General features: G+C 37.8%; 3 protein-coding genes across 3 annotated transcripts; all 3 read left to right on the top strand.

Annotated features, from left to right (window-relative positions):
* The first annotated feature begins 1022 nt into the window (after positions 1–1022).
* Positions 1023–6467, top strand: LOC145896010 (allene oxide synthase-lipoxygenase protein-like). Its single transcript, XM_082984798.1, has 15 exons — positions 1023–1042; positions 2534–2616; positions 3072–3267; positions 3679–3810; positions 3937–4194; positions 4260–4341; positions 4398–4554; positions 4619–4873; positions 5056–5248; positions 5320–5400; positions 5509–5627; positions 5686–5805; positions 5878–6012; positions 6071–6169; positions 6228–6467. The coding sequence occupies exons 2-15, from the start codon at positions 2590–2592 to the stop codon at positions 6405–6407; spliced, it is 2034 nt and encodes a 677-aa protein (XP_082840924.1). The 5' UTR covers positions 1023–1042; positions 2534–2589; the 3' UTR covers positions 6408–6467.
* A 5401-nt stretch (positions 6468–11868) lies between these two features.
* On the top strand, positions 11869–15468 carry LOC145894486 (allene oxide synthase-lipoxygenase protein-like). The gene is made up of 14 exons (XM_082983094.1): positions 11869–11999; positions 12247–12442; positions 12623–12754; positions 13048–13305; positions 13371–13452; positions 13519–13675; positions 13743–13997; positions 14065–14257; positions 14329–14409; positions 14465–14583; positions 14644–14763; positions 14836–14970; positions 15029–15127; positions 15207–15468. The coding sequence occupies exons 1-14, from the start codon at positions 11973–11975 to the stop codon at positions 15384–15386; spliced, it is 2034 nt and encodes a 677-aa protein (XP_082839220.1). The 5' UTR covers positions 11869–11972; the 3' UTR covers positions 15387–15468.
* A 936-nt stretch (positions 15469–16404) lies between these two features.
* On the top strand, positions 16405–21134 carry LOC145894487 (allene oxide synthase-lipoxygenase protein-like). Its single transcript, XM_082983095.1, has 14 exons — positions 16405–16431; positions 16761–16956; positions 17141–17272; positions 17518–17775; positions 17840–17921; positions 17988–18144; positions 18209–18463; positions 18554–18746; positions 18818–18898; positions 18954–19072; positions 19126–19245; positions 20584–20718; positions 20777–20875; positions 20955–21134. Exons 1-14 carry the CDS (start codon positions 16405–16407, stop codon positions 21132–21134), a joined length of 2034 nt encoding a protein of 677 aa, XP_082839221.1.
* The last annotated feature ends 1330 nt before the right edge of the window (positions 21135–22464 follow it).

Here is a 22464-nt window from a genome sequence, read left to right as displayed (position 1 = left end):
CATTTTTGTCTCCCTGCAAGGATAATATTTTCAATAAATTGTTACTACTCAAGTTAACAACACTAACGCCATTCGCAGAACTATTTCTTATCACCACACGACTGCACAGTTACAACTTCAAAAAAACCGAAATCCGTCGGGCCGAGTATGCTCCGCCTCAACTCGGTCAGGCAACCCCTTCTAGACCGCCCGACCGATCGCCAGTTCAGGCGCAGTAAAGCGCCTCGTTTTACTACGTCACTTCCGTTTTTCGGCCTTCGGGCCGAGTACTGCGCCTGAAAAGTGGCCATGGAAACGTAGTAATAGTTCGGTATTAATTGTTGACAGAAAAAGTCATTTCGTTGGAAAACGGCGCTTGTGTACCATTTTGTTTCGATATGAGCGTTTAGCTGATGCTGTACTCTACCTATAGGACGATTTTTAGAAAAATATTAGTCCCGGAAAGTGTTTGAAGTATAATTTAGTTATTATCAGCTATAATTCATTTTGAGCTAACAGCAGTGGAAGCTTGTTTTTGATGCGTTTATGACGTAATAGTCAACCGTTCAGCATTGCTTCCCTGTTGCTTTGATGACGGAAGAAGTCATTTCGATGAGAAACGGCGCTTATGTACCATTTTATTTCAGTATGAGGGTTTAGATGATGCTGTACTCTACCTATAGGGCGATTTTTAGAAAAATATTAGTCCCGGAAAGTGATTAAAGCGTCCATGAATTACGTTTTTTTGGGAACTATCTAATACGCTGTGATTTATGTTACATGAAGGAATATTTGGTGTGACATGGCATTTAAATGTTTGCCCTAATGATTGCTGTGACATTTGACATATAATTTGTTTTACCGGAATGTCAGGATTATGCTAAACCTGAAGTAAAATTAAAAATATTATGTGAATGTTGTGGTAAGTGATGCGGAACGCGTTTTTAAATTTCTATTTTTTTATTTCGCCAGAATGACAATAGTATTTTTTCAGATGCTGAAAATATCGACGCCTATAGTCAAATGTGCTTTGGACGCCCATGGTCAGATACAACGGGTTTAGGTTCGTTTGCTATGCATTCTATAGGCAATTGCCCACAGATGAAAGTAGAACGTCAGGGAATTCAGCTGTTTTAGTTCCACAAGTCATAATTAAGACACACGCAAAAATGTGTGTAGTTTAATCGGTACATGTGCCATACCCTACTTATGTTCAGTTACTTAGTACCTAATTACAGGCTTCACGAGAGAGCAGTGCAGCCAGTGAAGCGCACCCGAGGCCCATACAGCACCAAGGTTGGCCTTGAAACTGAAAGATTGTTGTCGCTAAGGATTGGCGTATCATTTCAGTGCGTTGGTATAAACACTGCACAACAGCTAAATAACCCATATAGAGAAAGAGTGCAGTTTGGCATTTGCACCATTTGCCGAAAACGTATTAACTTTATTGCAAAATTTCAAGAAAACGTAGTCTATGGTGTAACGGTTTTGGGCTGACAGTGTTGATTTTGCTAAGAATAAGGTCATCAGTTACCGAAAAATTTTAGCGCCCCCCTCGCCAGGTTTTCAAAAAAAACGAGTGGCTATTACGCGCGTCTGTCCGCACCATGTAACTCGTCGCATAATGTTCGTAAAAAAGACCTAAAAACAATGTGTTTCTTACTGGGCGCACACAAAATTTGTTGACCTAGTTTCGCTTGCGTAACTAACATCGGTTGTTGCAACGTCAGTCTCGCAGTATGATATGCCAACAGGTACTTATTAGTTGTGTCGTAGACCGATCTCGTGTGTTCATCGTTAAGTCCGCCCTTTTCGCTAATACGCCTCATGCATTTAAATTCAAACACAGTTTTTCAATACTCGATGACGTCATAGTAACAAATTATGACGTTCAAATAGAGCCGCGCCCCTAGAAAAATGATAACTAGGCGCCTATGTCGAAAACTATATGATGATAAACAAGCGGGCGGACATTCAACCGCATTATATAGCGTTTGATGAAGTGCCTCCGCTAGTACCGGCAGTGGAATATAACGATGTAACGGTAACCAAACTTTTTAATCAAAACAATGATCAAACATTCTACCCTTGCTTCCGGTTATAGCTACATGTTACATCCCGTTCAGGTTAAGAAAAACATCTATCACAATATTATTCTTCCTGTTTATGTTTAACATTTTCCGCTAAAGTTACTTCCACATCCACCAAACAGGCGCATAACTTCCACATTTCGTAAAGTGGTTTTTGTACTGTTTTTGCCTATCATGTTAAACGGGGAGTAAAGACCAAAACCAAAATGATTATTTCTCATGTTTAGTATTTCGCACTTATTCAAGGTTTAGGTAAATGTATTTGCAGCAATCAGTCATGGTCTCTCGCCCGACGAAGTTTGCGTTGCTCAGTGGTTAAATGCAAACTTTTTCACAAGGATATGTTCTTTACAACTGCGCGTGCGTGGTTGCGTAAAGGATGTTAGCATATGCGACATTTAACGACTTGTTGTTCGACAAACGGATAAAAGGGGAGGAAGATATAAAAATTGTTTACTTTGCAGAGGCAACGGCGAGGGTATTAGTGTAAGTGTTGATTGTACTGGTTTAAAACACTATCATGGATACATACGTCTTGATCATAACGGTAAGTTATTTATGCCAACATGTTGATAATATTGTTGCATGTACTTTTAAAATTCACGGGATGAATTGTAACATTTATTTTTGAGTGGGATTGCTCTCAGACATATAATACAATAATTACCTTACGTGGAAATTCTCTGGGATAAAAGCAATTAGTCGCTGACAAGACAGATAATTTTTTAACCATTCGTGCATTGTAACAAAAACAGCTCAAATAAACCCAGAATCACACAGATGCGCTTTATTTGCAAAGTAACTTTATCCTACTGTATGAATGACTTAATGTATGGCAAATGAGGATTTATACCATAGACTCCTAATGCTGCTCGGCGATCACTGTCCTTTCAGTATTAACACACGCATAAAGCTCCGGCTAATGCTGACCATGGCATTCAAAACATCCAGAGGTGGACTTTTACCAGTTAATTTTGTTGCTAAAGTTACAGTTTTATACAGACAAACAAACGATACCAAGCGACTGGAACTAATGAGACTGTACAAGTTAAAATTACCGGAGACAACGGAAACTCGACTAATTGGCACACGCTTGACTATTTCTTTGAGAATGATTTTGAAGCTGGAGCAACAAGAGATTACACGGTCCAAAACAATAGTGGGAAACCAGTTGGACCGCCGATCATTCTATCTTTCCGTATGTCTATTTTATTTTCCGTCATTCAACAACAAAATTACTGAAATAAATATTTAGATTTTATTTTATTATGCATTTCTAACAACAAAAATCTTTATGAAAATATTAAAAAACTTATTTTGTGAATAATAGGAAACTGTGTTTGGGTGCAAAATATCTGGTGTTGACGAGTTTTAAAAGGAAAGCCAGAGCTAAAATGCTGTTTAACACATTATGTAGACGTTTCGAACTCTTTCTGGGGGCCTCATCAGTACTATAATGAACTGCTAAATGAACTCTACCTCGACGCTCTTTTGCAAGCAGTTCATTATAGTACTGATGAGGCCCCCAGAAAGAGTTCAAAACGTCTACATAATGTGATAAACAGCAGTTTAGCTCTGGCTCTCTGTTTTACTGTGTTTGTTTATGAAGGATTGGTGGGAATCAGCTTTAACAAGAATTGGATGGTTGATTCCGTAATCGTAAACCACCAACAAATCGTGTACGATTTTCCAATTTATAAGTGGGTGGAAAACGATGAGGTCTCTGTTACTTTGGGGAAAGGTAAAAATTAAACCCAAACTGCCAATATAATGATGTTTTAAAAGATTTTTGCTAACAAATTACAGCAGATTGTAAGTTGTTTGGTTGATAATTTTAAAAAAATGTATGTTTTTGATGTATTTCCAGCGACACTTCCACAAAATGTGACAAATGCTGCTGTTCAAAAGTTGCGCGTGGATGAGATTAAATACAACAAGATTTTGTTGCCATGGAACCCGAAACCAACTTCTAATGCCGACTTGGGATGGGGAATCGCAAGGTTTCTTCATGTAGATATAGTGAAAGGCCTTCCACGTCTTTATAGTGGTACACAAGGTCAAGCGGTTCGTGGTGGCTTTGCTGGGTTGGGTTTAGCTGTTAATACCGGCATGAATCTGTTTCAAGGTTCGACACCGACTTAATACTTTACCGGAAACTGTTTGTTTTTTAAATATGTTTATATTTAACAGGTCCATTGGCAATTAAAACCATAGATGATTACAGATTGCTTTACGTTGGGACAACGTATAAGGATCCACCATTTTTTCAAGAGTAAGTAACAAAAAGTGCTTACATTAATAAAAATTTATATTTAACTCTGTTTATAGCTGGAAAAAAGATGTTGAGTTTGGGCGACAAGTTTTGACAGGAATATCACCAACAGCTTTCAAGCGATGCACCAAGCTACCAAGCTATTGCAATATAACCCAGGCCCTTGTGGGCAAATCACTTGGTGCAGAAAAAACGCTTGCTTCAGAAATGGCGGTTGGTTTCAATTAAACAATTTTAAATTGTTTTCAATTTATTCACAATGGTCTTTTCTGTGTAGGCGGGAAAAATTTACATCGCTGATTACCAATACGTCTCCAATATCGAACGAAACAATTGTCTCCTAACAACTAACAAGTTAAACTGTGCTGACTGCATCGGTTTGTTTCAAGTTAATGCGTCGGGTGATTTCATTCCCATTGCAATCCAACTTGTTCCTAACGACGCGACATCGGTATTTACACCAGATGACAACCAATACGACTGGCTGCTTGCAAAAATGTATTTTCGCACAACTCAGTCATGTGTTCATGAGGTAAATCGTTCAATGCAACATTCCAATATATCTTTGCTTACTTGTTGCCACGTTGGTATAGTTTTATTTATTAACTTCGTTTTAGTGGTATTCATGAGGTAAATCGTTCAATTCTGTAACTGATCATTATGTTAATAAAACCATGTAAATTCGGTAGTTTCAAAAACAAACCTAAATTTTAGTGGACATATCACTTCTTGCTCACCCATGGACTGTCAGAAACTTTCTCTGTTGCCACTTTCCGAAATTTTCCGCTCAGTCATCCGCTTTACAAGCTTTTGAAACCCCACCTCAGTGCGGTCGCTTCGATCAACGACCAAGCAAGAAAAGTTTTGATTCCATCTGTGTCACTTGCCAACCAAGCTATTGCTCTGAGTATGTTATTATAAACTATAGCCACACAGGTTTGCTAGAAAACTGTTACAATAACACGTCCTGTATGTTAGGTGCCATTGATACAGTACGTTATTTCTTCAAGAACTTCAATTTGTCTGATGTTGACTTGCCACAAAACTTAAAAGCCAGAGGTAATTTATGATTTTTTTGGTCTTATCTATTTGATGTGTGAAACAGTGCTTTCGGTGAAGTTTCGGCAGGTTAAATTCCATCTGAGTAACATTTAAAATGTTTTTTAGGCGTGGACGATCCAACTTTGTTGCCAAATTATCATTATCGTGACGATGGCTTGGATCTGTGGAATTCAGTCAAAACTTATGTCGATAAAGTGATCAGGTTCTTTTACAAAAGCGAACTGGTTCGTAACGCTTTTACTGAACGCAGGGGCCTTTTTTGTTATTAAACATGAATTACAGGATGTGGTGAACGACTTTGAACTCCAATGTTGGGCTTCTGATTTGGCAAATGAAGGATTTGGTTGGCAAGATGGAAACAGCAGGGGAATGCCAGACAAAATCAGAACTATTGATGAATTGGTAAAATATTTATTTTAATTACAAAATGTTAGTTGACATCAAACGGTGATGAAATTTTTACCACAATTTCAGGTGCGTATCTGCACCATAATTATCTTCCAAAGTTCTGCACAACACGCAGCTGTTAATTTCGGCCAAATGGAAACTTATCAATTTATACCAAACGCACCAGCAAGCATGATGTTGCCACCCCACAAAAAAGGAGAGGTGAGCAAAGTATTCCCCATATTAAAATATACACATAACTTTCCAACATATATTACAGGCAGATGAAAATCGTATCCTTAACTCACTTCCTGGAATTGCAGTCAGTAATATTCTTGTAGCGTTTGCTTATGCTCTGTCACAATTCGCACAAGATGAGGTAAAAGCAACATAATTTATTTGCTGCATGGAAAGTAACGTTTAAACAAATTGTTCAGGTGTTTTTGGGCCACTTTGTCGAGAATCTATTTGTGGAACAACAGGTTAAACAGATGCAGAAAGACTTCAAGGCCGAACTTCTACAACTGGGTGCGAAGTTCAGCAAAAGGAATTCTTCACTCACTTACCCCTATTGGTTTTTACTCCCAGACAAAATCCCCACAAATATAAATATTTAAATTTGTATGATGTGATCCATCAATTGTGTACAAAGAAACTTATGATACACGGCGTAAATAAACGGGATATTAAATAAATCTTTAAAAAATATGTTGATCAAGTTAATTACAATTGTGAGGTTTGTCGTATTAAGAAAGAGTTTTTTGACCCATAGAATATCGTAGTTACATGAGTAAATTATGAATAAAAAGTGGGGTTAAAGCATTTTTAATAATTTATACTTAGGGGTCAGATTGTGGAGTCCACACTTCAACTCCGCAAAAAGGGTTTGTGGGAATACCACTTAAAATGTTTAGGTAATCTACATTAAAAAAAATTATATATTTCTGATGAATCTTACTGTGAGGTTGGTTGAATCGTTGTTAACCAAAAAAATTTTGTACCTTTGCAATCAGCAAATATATATTGTTGTCTATATAATCAAATTGCCTAAATGAAGGTATGTAAATAAAAAGTAACATGAATTGGTTCCGCTTCTGGAAGGGATTATGTAGCGGAGTTTAACGCAGCGCATATGTTGCCTTTCTCTTTTCGTTCCCTTGCTTTGAGTTTTCCTGGTTTGCGTGACGTGTTCCTGGTTTGCGTGAGTTTCAAAGTCACACTCGCACAGCAAACAACTGCTCGCTTCAAATTTTTTTTTTATTTTTGTTTTTTATTTTTTATAAATTGCTAAATATGAAAATATGTGTATTAATTGATTCACACCCCGCACACATAACAAACATACACAGCATTCACTATTATACCATATATGTATACAAGGAATGTCTAAGCGGATGTCAAGATTGCACGACGCTACTGGAGCAAAAGTTGCCATGAAACCTTTGTGTACCCTAGAAAATATGCCACCCAAACCAAAAGACCGTAATTCCATGCCCTTAATGACCGGTATAGTTTACCAAATACCCTGGCTTGATTGCAACACTGTTTACATTGGCCAGACGAAACGTAATTTGACGTTCAGTATTATAGAAAGCAAGGCAGCACTACGCAATATGTAGCCTAATAAATCTGCTCTATGCGCCCACATCCTTATCACCGACCACAGTTGGAAGGAAACAAAATTAATTAAACAAGAAACAATTTTTGCAAAAGGGTTGATCCTGGAAAAATCGCATTGATGGAAAAGTACTTTCGGCTTTGGGTTTTATTTTCTTGCCTTTGGGTTTGCTACTGTGTTTAATTTATTATCCGAAAAAGCCGTTCGTACAGGCGAAACGTCAGAAAATTACATTCTTTTAAAACAAAAGGATTTATATTTGTTGTTTTTTCACCGGAAGAACGAACAGTTTAGTATGCATCATATATGTTGGTGTCATTTATTCAGCGACTGTACATGTACATTCTTCCTGGCGGATTAATAATTAAAAGGCGTCATAATCTTAGTCCATTGCGGTAAGATGGTCCTTTCACTAAGTTTGAAAATGAGGTAATTTCCAAAAATAAACGATAGAACTGTTGCCATAAAAAAGCAGAAGCTTTGTCTCAAACATAGTCCGCATTTTGGGTTCAAACGAGCAGTTATATGAATGTGTTGTTTGCAAATTGATATCTCTTTGACAAGTATGTGTTAAATCAGCGTTTTTCAAACTTTTTTTCTGCACCGCCCCCCAAACACCTTAGTCATTTAACAACGCCCAACAGAACAGACAAAAACATAACACATTTATTTGTTGCTTGTCAATTAAGTTCGTTGTGACGACAGAATCGATAACTTCTAGTTCAGCATGCGAGAAAAACCTTTTTTAAAGGAGCATAAATTATACAAAGATTGGACTGAACCTTTTTGTGGTTGCGTACCACCTAATTGAGTGTTACAAAGTAACCTAGGGTATAAACTATCGGAAATTTTGAAATCAGTTACGATTTGTTAAATTCGAACTTTACACGCAAATTACGGAAAGGTGCTCACGTACCACTAGTGATACGCGTACCACCGGTTGGGAAACACCGACTTACGCTATAAGAGAAAATTTGCCCGGTCACCAAGCGCCCACCAATCCGTCATTTATTTCGCATAGCGCCCCCTGATCGCCCATTTGGGCTCCAGCGCCCCCCGCACGATTGCAAACGCCCCCAGGGGGGAACCATTGAGTTAAATAATGGTGAAGGTATTCACCTTGTGCCAAATAATTTATCCATTTTGAAGGGGAAAATCTTTGGCGCAGGTCAATGTTTTTGCATCGAATATAAATGTCACTTCTGGCTAACTTGTGACATGGTTCACAAATGAAAAGGTATTTAAAGCCTGGCAGTGCGACAAGGGACTAAACATATCAGTGGTTTTTAACCTTCGGTCTCGCCTCTCTTATCCATTGGTCAATGTACTTCGCACTTTACACCCCGTTAACCTTCAAACAATGGTATACGCTTGTTCGGCGACGTACACAAATCAAAGGACGAGAGAAAAAGAATCAACAAAGGCGGTTTCTACAAAGCAAAGGCTCCGCGTCAAAGAACTACGCTTTATTAGGTGTAGAAAAAACAGGAATGACACCGCAGTTGAATCTACAGCAATATAGTTTTGTTAATTTAGTTTAGGAATCTTGTACACATATGTACAAAGCAACTCAACAATAACAAAAAAGGCGATAGGTCTTATAAAGCGTAATTCAAAACAAGGTTTAACATAATTTTTGAGGACCAAACTGCTTTTAAAAAGGCCAATCTGGAAACCCCGTAAAGTACACCGAATTTTTAGACAAAACTATTGGTTAATTGTAACGTCATATACCACTTGCAACACGTATTTGTCGTGGATAATCACTTTTGATGCCAAGAAACAACACGTCCACACAGCAGCCAGCCATTCAAAGATAGAATAAAATTTAGACAATAAATGGTGTTAGAAGTGACTCTATTACGTAACAAGCTCAATTACTGTTTATACGTTAACAACACGCACAAGTATGTACAAGATGTAATGCGACAACGTATATCATATGAATTTTTCAGGGTTAGTCATAAAACACATTTTTCAATGAAACCTTCGTAGGGTTAGGTATAAAACATATGGTCCTGGATGGAGAAAACATTGATGTTTGATTGTATGAAACATGTTTTTGAAAAACCTGTTCTATGGTTTAATGTACAAAAACGTTCCAGTGAATGGAAAACTTGTGGCGGATGCCACCATAGTATACTCTTATGGTAGTGCAACGGCTCCTGATTGTCTCTGTCACGCATGACTTCCAGGAGATCAAATGCGACTTTTTGTATTCGAAGAGATAGGAAGCTCACATATAAATTGGAATTACTTAAAACGTGGGTAGAGTTTCGAGCTGAATTTTAAGTATGTTAAACTTAGTGCTATGTTAATTCCAATAATTAAAAATATTAAATACTCCCTACCCTTCTTTCCGAGGTACGGCGATGTATTGTCGAACAGTTTTTTGGACACCATGTGTAAATTGAAGTTTTAAAGTGTAAGTATACCACCGTATGTAATATTTGGTGTAACGTCCGTTGAACGCGCCTAGTTCTTGGCGCGGAACGTCACACGAGGCGGAATTCCCGCAGTTAAGACGCGTATCCTAAATGGGCCTCAAACTCGCTCACTCAGTTGATGTTATTCTTGTTGTCGAATGTGCAGTACGCAATCGTACGAAAGAAAGAATGAATTTGAAATGTAGACGATACAGACGTCGGGAGGAGACGAAAAGTCACGTGGACCCTTAGAACACGGTTTCTACACAGAAGGCAATGTGTCAAACAAATACACTTCACAAGTAGTCAATTACAGCATAAGGCTCACCAACTATTTGGGAACCGGGAAACTCTGGACCACAAAGACGGTCCAAGCAGTTACTGTCGCACACCTAAAAGAAACAAGCAACATAAACTACAATGCGCCACTATGACGTAACACACGCAATGCTTACCGATAACTTTGGGCGACAGAATATTGAATACCACACGCTTCACGTGTGTACAAATGCAAGAGAGACACTGTGAGTACAAAGACAGCGTCAACACCGTGGTGTAAAGTTAATTACATAAACAAGGGCAGCTATACTGTTCAGCGAACTGACTTCTAAGTCATCGCAGTTAAATTTGCCAAAGTTCCAATTTACACATTTCGGTTATTTGGTTCTTCAGTCGTTACACACATATGTACAAATAGACTCACTAGAAAATGCCTGCTCGCAACACAAAAAAACCTTTTGCAGAATAAAAATGACGTAGCACTGTGCTGCACAGTTGTCGGACACAAAAAGGACAAAACCACGTTGTTGCGTTATCACTTAAAACTTGGTCTCTTATTATTACGTCACAGACCGTATAAGATTGCAACACACATTAGTGTGGACAAAAATGTGCATTCATAGAAATCGGCAATTACTGGCAAACAAGATGTAACATTTGGTTTAAGTATGTATCAACGTACTGTGTTGGCGTAATAAATCTAGTGACGTAATCATGACGTCATTTTATATGCAGAAATATGGGTATAATGTCTCCTAGTGTAAAAATGCTTTCCTAACTACATGCAATTATACAAACAATTTACATCATCAGATGGCCAAAGGTCGAAATGCTTTGGGGTTGTTACTCTGATATAATGTTTGTGAAACTGGTAATAAGTTAAGTAGCCTACCACAGGGAAAAATATTTTGAAAAACTTGAAGAATATACATACAAATTTATGTAATATGGTATGTTTCAAAATTACCTACAGTTTTTTCTATGTGAGTCAGTTTGTTATGTAGATGTAATCTTGTGTGTATCAAACATTAATACCGCAGCCAATGTCGCGCCATTGGTCGAACTCGTGCATTTGTGCCACCTTCGTTACGCAATTGCACATATGTTTTCGTGCGTAAAGATGGATATCGCATATCGCCCCCCACTTTCGCCACCGTATGATGGTCCTTTTAAAGTGTGTGCTCGTCACGAAAAGTATTTTGTGACATACATTTAAGGTGTTGAACATTCTATTTCGATTGATCGCCTTAAACCTGCTATAGTCGACTGTTCCAACCGGTACCTGTTGGGCAAGCTCGCAAAAGAGGGCGTCCAAAAAACAACGTCCCGCTTCTGGGGTGGAATAATGTGGCGGATGCCGCCCTTGAACTTACTGAAGCGTGATGTGTTTTCCTTTTTTCTGCGCGTGTCTCGAAATTGAGCGTGTTCTTGTAACGACGCGCAGTCATTAAAATACACGCTATCAAGCACCCGCTACAAACTTAAAGTTAAGCAAAATCTTGTGTGGAAAGTGTAAAAATATTGAATATACTTTTTTAATAATAAAAGTAAATTACGCTTTCTATGGAAACCTTGCTAATCCAATAGTTTATTTGATCACACTTGAAATGATCACCTGTAAAAATCATCTATTTGCATCGATTTAAAGCTCAAGCATCTGCAGTGGTTACTGGCAGCTTTTGTACGTCTTTACAACTGCCCTTAGTTGCGTGGAAAATGCTCTCTGCGACATTTCACGATTTGTCGCACGATAATCGGATGCAGAAATTTTAGGGCTGAGGCAAATATAAACATTGCTTGTGGAGGCAACGACGAAGGCATTTGTGTAAGTGTTCATTGTACTGATTTCAAGCAGTATCATGGATATATACGTTTTGACCATAACGGTAAGTGATTTTACCTAACAAGTTGAAACTGAGGAATATTATAAGTTATTTCTTGTTCTAAATTCTTCTGGTTCACACATGAAACTCGATATTAAGAATTTGTACGCATAGTAATCCTTGATTTACTAGACAAATTTACTACTTAAACATGTTTGCAATTTTTGTAATAAATAACCTGTAAGTATTGCATTGACAGCAAGTCCCAACAAAACAGATAAATCATTATTGTAGTTACATTTTAATGCAGACCAACAAGCGATATCGCACAACTGGAACTAATGAGACTGTTCAAGTAAAAATCACCGGAAACAACGGAAACTCGACTGATTGGCACACGCTTGACTATTTCTTTGAGAATGATTTTGAAGCTGGAGCAACAAGAGATTACACGGTCGAAAACAATAGTGGGAAAACAGTTGGACCGCCGATCATTCTAACTTTCCGTAAGTTTAATTTTACCTTGTGACGTTTTACTGAAAAACAACTCAGTTAAATATATACAGTTTACCAGTTTCTTCGGACCACTGCGCACCACGAATTCCAATCACAAATAAACTTTGTGCAAAACCTAAATACGCGTAAAAAGATAACCAAGAATCTTCGGAAAACTTATTTCTTTGTAGAATTATTAGGAATCAGCACTAACAAGAATTGGATGGTTGATTACGTAATCGTAAACCACCAACAAATCGTGTACAATTTTCCAATATATAAGTGGGTGGAAAACGATGAAGTCTCTATTACTTTGGGAAAAGGTAAAATAAACATTTTTTTGTATTGGCCTTTTGACCGTTGACAATTTAATTCATTTCTGGAACTTTTACCACGACCAGATGAAAACCTATCACGCCTTTGATTATTTGTAATTTGTCTGATGCACGATTCAAAAAAATTGTCTGATGCACGATCTCCATTTGAATGCGTGTAATAGAAGTTTGTTGCCAAAAAACTTGCTGATGAAACTGATTGGTTTTCCATAACAAGACCTTATTTTTGATATTAATATTTTTTTAAATCTTTTTGCTTGGAATTTATGACATATTTCCAGCGAAACTTCCACAAAATGTGACAAATGCTGCTGTTCAAAAGTTGCGCATGGATGAGATTAAATACAACAAAAATTTGTTGCCATGGAACCCGAAACCAACTTCTAATGCCGACTTGGGATGGGGAATCGCAAGGTTTCTTCATGTAGATGCATTGAAAGGCCTTCCACGTCTTTATAGTGGAACTAAAGGTCAAGCCGTTCGTGGTGGCTTGGCTGGGTTGGGTTTAGCTGTCAATACCGGCATGAATCTGTTTCGAGGTTGGACAATAGCTTAGTGTCCTTACAACGCAAAACACAAGTTGATGCTAAAATGATTTTTGCAGGTCCATTGGCAATTGACACCATAGATGATTACAGATTGCTTTACGTCGGGACTGCGTATAAGGATCCACCATTTTTTCAAGAGTAAGTGACAAAAAGTACTTTCAAGCAAAAATATATATGTGTACTGTGTAATTCCTCTGTGTACAGCTGGAAAAAAGATGTTGAGTTTGGGCGGCAAGTTTTGACAGGAATATCACCAACAGCTTTCAAGCGATGCACCAAGCTACCAAGCTATTGCAATATAACCCAGGCACTAGTGGGCAAATTGCTTGGTGTAGGAAAAACGCTTGCTTCAGAAATGGCGGTTAGTTTCAATTAAACAATGTAAAATTGTTTTTTTCAATATATTCACAATGGTATTTTGTGTGTAGGCGGGAAAAATGTACATCGCTGATTACCAATACGTCTCCAATATCGAGCGAAACAATATTCTTCTTACAACTAACAAGTTCGATTGCACAGACTGCATCGGTTTGTTTCAAGTCAATGCGTCGGGTGATTTCATTCCCATTGCAATCCAACTTGTTCCTAACGACGCGACATCGGTATTTACACCAGATGACAACCAATACGACTGGCTGCTTGCAAAAATGTATTTTCGAACAACTCAGACTTGTATTCATGAGGTAAATCCAACACATCATTGTTTAAAGAAAACAACAAAAATTCAAAAACCAACCTCAAAAATTCTAGTGGACATATCACTACTTGCTCACCCATGGACTGTCAGAGACTTTCTCTGTGGCCACTTTCCGAAACTTTCCGCTCAGTCATCCACTTTACAAGCTTTTGAAACCCCACCTCAGTGCGGTCGCTTCGATCAACGAACAAGCAAGAAAAGTTTTGATTCCACCTGGTTCACTTGCTAACCAAGCTATTGCTCTGAGTATGTTATTATAAACTAATGCCACACAGGTTTGCTAGAAAACTGTTACAATAACATGTCCTGTATGTTAGGTGCCATGGATACAGTACGTTATTTCTTCAAGAACTTCAATTTGTCTGATGTTGACTTGCCACAAAACTTAAAATCCAGAGGTAATTAAAATTGATCTTGTCCTGTGCTAGTTCATTAATTGAAATGTTTTTTCAGGCGTGGACGATCCAACTTTGTTGCCAAATTATCATTATCGTGATGATGGCTTGGATCTGTGGAATTCGGTCAAAACTTATGTCGATAAAGTGATTAGATTCTATTACAAATGCGAAGTGGTTCGTAACGCTTTTACTGAACGCAGGTGTCATTTACTCTATATTAAACATAAATTACAGGATGTGGTGAACGACTTTGAACTCCAATGTTGGGCTTCTGATTTGGCAAATGAAGGATTTGGTTGGCAAGACGGAAACAGGAGGGGAATGCCGGACAAAATCAAAACTATTGATGAATTGGTAAAATATTTATTTTAATTACAAAATGTTAGTTGACACCAAACGGTGATGAAATTTTTCCCACAATTTCAGGTGCGAATCTGCACCATAGTTATCTTCCAAAGTTCTGCACAACACGCAGCTGTTAATTTCGGCCAAATGGAAACTTATCAATTTATACCAAACGCACCAGCAAGCATGGTGTTGCCACCACACAAAAAAGGAGAGGTGAGGAAAGTATTCCCCATATTAAAGTATACACATAACTTTCCAACATATATTACAGGCAGATGAAAATCGTATCCTTAACTCACTTCCTGGAATTGCAGTCAGTAATATTCTGATTGCCTTTGCTTATGCTCTGTCACAATACTCACAAGATGAGGTAACTGCAACATAATATTCACAATAGAGCAAGTAACTATGTGAGCTGCAGACAAGTAACGTTTAAACAAATTTTTCAGGTGTTTTTGGGCGACTTTGTCGAGAATCTATTTGTGGAACAACAGGTTAAACAGATGCAGAAAGACTTCAAGGCAGAACTTCTACAACTGGGTGTGAAGTTCAGCAAAAGGAATACTTCACTCACTTACCCCTATTGGTTTTTACTCCCAGACAAAATCCCCGCAGATATAAATATTTAAATTTGTATGATGTGATCCATTAATTGTGTATAAAGAAACTTATGATACACGGCGTAAATAAACGGGATATTAACAACAAATGTTAAAAAAATATAAAGCTGGTAGAAGTAATTACAATTGTGAAGTTTGGCGAATTAAGAAAGCGTGTTTTGCCCCAATAAAAGATCGCAATGGCGCAACAGGTACCACCAAGCAAATTGAATGATTCCTGTTATCTGAACAACATTTTTCTCCTTTGGCCCATAGAATATCGTAATTTGGTAACTTCTGGATTAAAACGCTTGTTTTTTTATTTGGGTATAAATCCAATGGATGACTATATGAGCGTTGCAACTTACCCCTAGGTTTAATTAGCAATCTTCATTTTTGTATGTTTCTTGTAACTGAATTCGATGAAGTTGAAGGCAAATATAAAACGTAAATTTACCTATAGTTGTGACGTCACGGCACAGACAGACAAGCGGTGAAAAGGTATGTCTTAGCTCTCAACTAAACCTTAATACCAATGGAGATTTACAAGCAAACAGTCTGTCTGTCCTAACAATTTTGTCTTTATGTGCGCTTATATATTTGTAAAAAATCGAAACATTTCAATCACTTTCCAATGTTGGCAAAAATCCGAAGGGCCATGCAACGCGAGACGTGGTTTTTGTCAATAATTTTACCATAAGTTGTGGCGCAAACAAAGGACTGCCAACAATATCTACTAATTTGCCGCAATTATTTCGCATAAATGATGAAATTGTAGTAGTTGTGACCCAGACAATGCAATATTTAAGATTTGCTGTGTGGAATCTCTACATCAGGGTAAGGCGCCGAATGCTACACTATTTTAACCGCGTTGCTTTACCAGGATATATGTTTCTTCCAGCTGTTCGCTGAAGACGCCTAATGCGGCATCTCACGAAGCGGATGAAGAAACATTAGGGCGGAGGAAGGTATAAACAAAATTTAATTTGCAAAGGCAGCGACGGATGCATTAGTGTAAGTGTTCATTGTACTGGTTTAAAACACTATCATGGATACATACGTCTTGACCATAACGGTAAGTTATTTTTCCTAACATGTTGAAACTGGGGAGTATTGTTGCATGTTGTTTCTTGTTCGAAATTCTGTGTGTTGTGGAATTCAACGCGACATTATAATTACGTATAGGAATGCTTGTGGCTGTAGTGGAATGTACGTTGCCAGCTATATCATGGCTTCAAACATTTATTTTTTTCCATGTCGGCTTTGCATTGGTAACAGTTTGCCTTCGCGGATATTATCCAGAAGAAAAGGATTGAATTACCGATTCGCAAATATTTTTTTCCATCATTCGTATACCGTTGTTTTTAACAGATAGTTTTAATATAAAAATACATTTTAATGCAGACAAACAAGCGATATCGTACAACTGGAACTAATAAGACTGTTCAAGTTAAAATCACCGGAGACAACGGAAACTCTACTGATTGGCAAACGCTTGGCTATTTCTTTGAGAATGATTTTGAAGCTGGAGCAACAAGAGATTACACGGTCCAAAACAATAGTGGGAAAACAGTTGGACCCCCGATCATTCTAACTTTCCGTATGTCTATTCTTTATAGATTTTGCGACATTCAACAACAAAAAACTGAGTTAAATATCTAAATTTTACCAATTTCGTCGAAACACAGCATTGTATTTCTAATCTCAATAAAACTTACATAAAACCTAAAAACGTGTAAAAAGATAAACAAGGATTCTCAGAAAAACTTTTTGTTGGTATATAGGCTTGGTGGGAACCAGCACTGACAAGAATTGGATGGTAGATTACGTAATCGTAAACCACCAACAAATCGTGTACAATTTTCCAATATATAAGTGGGTGGAAAACGATGAGGTTTCTGTTACATTGGGAAAAGGTAAAGACTTATTTTTTGGGCCGTTGATGTTCGCATTGTTGCTTGGACTTTTACCACGTCCAGATTGATACAAACCCTGTCATGTTTTTGAGAAATTGTAATTTGTCTGATGCACGATTCGATTCAAATATATCTTTTGAATGCAACCATAGAAACACGCCATTTGAATGAATGGAATGGAATATCGTTGCTAATAACTTGTTTGTATACAATTGGTTGGCTTTGCATTTTTGACTTGTTTCCAGCGATACTTCCACAAAATGTGACAAATGCTGCTGTTCAAAAGTTGCGCATGGATGAGATTAAATACAACAAAAATTTGTTGCCATGGAACCCGAAACCAACTTCTGATGCCGACTTGGGATGGGGAATCGCAAGGTTTCTTCAAGCCGATCCAGTGAAAGGCCTTCCATCTGTTTACAATGTCACGCGAGGACAGAGAAATCGTGTTGGCCATGCTGGGCTGAAATTGGCTGTCAATACCGGCATGAATCTATTTCGAGGTTGGACAATAGCTTTATTCCTACAACAGAAAAATAAAGTTTATTTCACAATAAACTTTAACAGGCCCATTGGCAATTAAAACCATAGATGATTACCGATCGCTTTACTCCGGGACTGCGTATAAGGATCCACCATTTTTTCAAGAGTAAGTGACAAAAAGCACCTTTAAGCAAAAATATATATGTGTACTGTGTAATTCCTCTGTGTATAGCTGGAAAAAAGATGTTGAGTTTGGGCGGCAAGTTTTGACAGGAATATCACCAACAGCTTTCAAGCGATGCACCAAGCTACCAAGCTATTGCAATATAACCCAGGCACTTGTGGGCAAATTGCTTGGTGCAGGAAAAACGCTTGCTTCAGAAATGGCGGTTGGGTTAATCTAAACAATGTAAAGTTGTTTTAAGTTTATTCACTATGGTCTTTTGTGTGCAGGAGGGAAAAATGTACATCGCTGATTACCAATACGTCTCCAATATCGAAAGAAACAATCGTCTCCTATCAACCGATAAGTTAAACTGTGCAGACTGCATCGGTTTGTTTCACGTCAATGCGTCGGGTGATTTCATTCCCATTGCAATCCAACTTGTTCCTAACGACGCGACATCGGTATTTACACCAGATGACAACCAATACGACTGGCTGCTTGCAAAAATGTACTTTCGTTCTACTCAGACTAGTGTTCATGAGGTAAATCGTTCAATGCAACATTCCAATATACCTTTGCTTACTTTAAATGTTGCCAGGTTAGTATAGTTTTAATTATTAACTTCGTTTTAGTGGCTGTATCACTACGTTCATACCCACGGACTGTCAGAAACTTTCTCCGTTGCTACTCTCCGAAATTTTCCGCTCAGTCATCCACTTTACAAGCTTTTAAAACCCCACCTCAGTTCGGTCGTATGGATCAACGAACAGGGAAGACATATTTTGATTCCACCTGACTCACTTGTCAACCAAGCCGTTGCTTTGAGTAAGTTAATCTGAAATGATGCCCAATAGGTTTGTCAGAAAACTGTTACAATAACACATCCTTTTTGTTAGGTGCCATTCATACAATGCGCTACTTCTTCAAGGATTTCCATTTGTCTGATGTTGACTTGCCACAAAACATAAAAGCCAGAGGTAATTAATGTTGATCTTGTCTTGTGCCAGTTCATTAATTGAAATGTTTTTTCAGGCGTGGACGATCCAACTTTGTTGCCAAATTATCATTATCGTGACGATGGCTTGGATCTGTGGAATTTAGTCAAATCTTATGTCGATAAAGTGATTAGATTCTTTTACAAAAGCGAAGTGGTTCGTAGCGCTTTCCTGTACACAGGGGCAATTTAATTAAACGTAAATTACAGGATGTGGTGAACGACTTTGAACTCCAATTTTGGGCTTCTGATTTGGCAAATGAAGGATTTGGTTGGCAAGATGGAAACAGCAGGGGAATGCCAGACAAAATCGAAAATGTTGACGAGTTGGTAAAATACCCAAGCGACTACTTTTATATCTAAACTCTGTGTGTTTTGTCGGTAATTTAATGGTAAGTAACAAAATATTTCCGATTAAAGTAAGGTAGTTTTGGGGATTTGGGAAAACCATTGTACGTAATGAATGCAATGATAAGAACTACATTGCAACAATACGGCACAACAACAACAAAACAGAAGAAATCCTATTTTAACGAATCATGGAAAGGGTTATTTTTGGGTTGTTTTTTGAAGCTTGTGTGCGTTTCAAAGTTACCCAAACATCGAACCTCTTTGATCATTAGTTGTTCCACAAACGTCACAGATAAGCAGTTGGTGATAGTTGAACGCTGTAAATTTTCGATGGGTGTGCGTTTGCGTAAAGTAGCACAGACCCGTCTTATCATTACTACCTAACTTACATATTGTCAAGTTCGCATCGTACATCTTGTTTCCATCGAGTAGAAATCTAAGTTTTTGGTTTGATCGTCCTGATTGTGGCCGGTTATGTACGTGGCAACGTGGATTCCAAAACTTGCACAGGTTTAGTGTTGTATCAGTTTATGTTTTCACCTGTTTTTGTTATTATCATCGTTTCATCAACCATACATTCCCACAGGATTGCCTTTGCCCATCGTTTGTAATGCCAGCTGCTGGTAATTACTTCATATGTTGCCAAAAGAAGGTAGTCTTTAAACATAGTGGACTTGATTCTTTTAATTGCCTTTTTGTAAGTGTGAAACCAAACATAGAAACTAATCTTGTCGGTGGTGTTGCGGAGGCGTTTCCACGTTCGCGTCACTGCGAATTCCATTCAATTACATGTTTGGGAAGAAGTTATTGTAAGTATAGTGGTCACGTCGTCATTGAGGCTACGCAGGTAAAATGCTTCACCAAGGACAAGAAACCTGTACACATTCCTTGGGTTGTATGATGTTTCGGGGAGCCTTTACATTTCCAACCACACTGCGTTGATCCGATTAGACTTTTTTTCTCGCTTCTGATTTTCGCAGTCGCTTTTTTCGGTTTTATCCGATCTTGTCAAAATTGTTTCTGTTTCGACGTTCTGAACAGTCTGCAGTAGTGTTGTCCTGCGATCTGAAGTCCCATCATTCTGTTCTAAACTGTTATGTTTTTTCAGTGATACTGGCGATGCCTATAACTAGGCGACATATGAGTATGTGCAAAAGAAAGATCTGCTTAATGACAAAACCATCATGTTTTTTTACTTCTCTATAAGAAATCTAAAGCTATTTCCTTGTCGTCCATTAGGTTGCCCGAAAATTCCTTAATTTTCCAAAGATTGCAACGTATTACTTTTTGTTAAGATTTTCGCCATTTAATTTCCAGGTGCGTATTTGCACAATAATCATCTTCCAAAGTTCTGTACAACACGCAGCAGTTAACTTCGGCCAAATGGAAACTTATCAGTTTATACCAAATGCCCCAGCAAGCATGATGTTGCCACCCCACAAAAAAGGAGAGGTTAGCAAATTATTCCCAATATTAGAATATACACATAACTTTCCTACAAATATTACAGGCAGATGAAAGTCGTATCCTTAACTCACTTCCTGGAATGGCAGTCAGCAATATTCTTGTAGCGTTTGCTTATGCTCTGTCACAATTCGCAAAAGATGAGGTAACTGCAACATAATATTCACAATAGAGCAAGAAACTATGTGAGCTGCAGACAAGTAATGGTTAAACAAATTGTTCAGGTGTTTCTGGGCGACTTCGTCGAAAATCTATTTGTGGAACAACAGGTTAAACAGATGCAGAAAGACTTCAAGGCAGAACTTCTACAACTGGGTGTGAAGTTCAGCAAAAGGAATTTTTCACTCACTTACCCCTATTGGTTTTTACTCCCAGACAAAATCCCCGCAGATATAAATATTTAAATTTGTATGATGTGATCAATTGTGTGCAAAGAAACTTATGATACACGGTGTAAATAACCAGGATAATAAACACAACTTTCAAAAATGTAATGTCGATTGAAGTAATTGCAACTGTTAGATTTGAGGTATTAAAAAAGCCAGTTTTATCCCATAGAATATCGTGTTTAAATAAGTAAGTTCTGGATTAAAACATTCGTTTAGGTATAAAATCTAATGGATGACTTTAGGAAATTGACTTACCCCAAGATTCTATCAGCAAACTTTATTTTTGTCCATTTCTTTTCATTAAATTCAGTGAAGTCGTATGAAGGCAAATATAAAATATACGAGTAGAGCCATGATAGACGTCAGTGTGTCCGGGTAAGAGTGATTTTTGACGGGGATTTGTCAATGATTTTACCATAAGGTGTTGTACAAGGAAAGAAATATAAGCAAAACAGTTTATTTGCCGTCATTTCGCAAAAATGATGAAATTGTAGTAGTTGTGACCCAGACAATGCAATATTTAAGATTGGCTGTGTGGAATCTCTACATCATGGTAAGGCGCCGAATGCTACACTATTTTTAGCCGCGTTACTTTACCAGGATATATTATCCGTCCAGCTGTTTGCTGAAGACGCATAATGCGGCATCTCACGAAACGGGTGGAGAAACATTATGGCGGAGGAAGGTATACACAATATTTAATTTGCAAAGGCAACGGCGAAGGCAGTAGTGTAAGTGTTCATTGTACTGGTTTAAAATACTATCATGGATACATACGTCTTGACTATAACGGTAACTTAATTGACCCAACATGTTGAAACTGACAAATGTTATTTCATGTCATAGTTCGAAATTCATTTTGGAATTAACTTGTCGCTACTTGCTTGTGCCTATACTAATCCTTGCGGCTGTAGATTGTGCGATTACATTCAGGATGCCTTCAAACATTCATTTCTTCTATGTCGGCTTGCACTCGCAACAATTTGCTTTCGCGGAAATTATCTAGGAGAAAAGGATTTAATTACCGACTCGGTGTTTCATGTTTATATCATGACATTTGTGTCACCGAAGAAAATTAGCTTCTCATGCAAATTTGTGTTTATCGGTGGACGCCAACACATCAAACCTGACAAGTGCGCTTTGCCTTTCAATGTTACTTCTTCTTCCTTTTGTCTGCAATTGAAAAATGAAAAAAAAAACGTTTCAAAAACCGTTTTAGAGGGTTGTTTCCAACAGTTTCATAACTAAAGTTTTAACTTTGTGCAAACCAACAAACGAAACAAGCGACTGCAACTAATGAGACTGTTCAAGTTAATATTACCGGAGACAACGGACACTCGACTGA

This window comes from Ascidia mentula, chromosome 3, assembly GCF_947561715.1.
Source record: "Ascidia mentula chromosome 3, kaAscMent1.1, whole genome shotgun sequence".
Taxonomy (NCBI): Eukaryota; Metazoa; Chordata; class Ascidiacea; order Phlebobranchia; family Ascidiidae; genus Ascidia; species Ascidia mentula.
The sequence above is the reverse complement of the archived record's forward strand: the minus strand, read 5'-3'. Positions and strand labels throughout refer to the sequence as shown.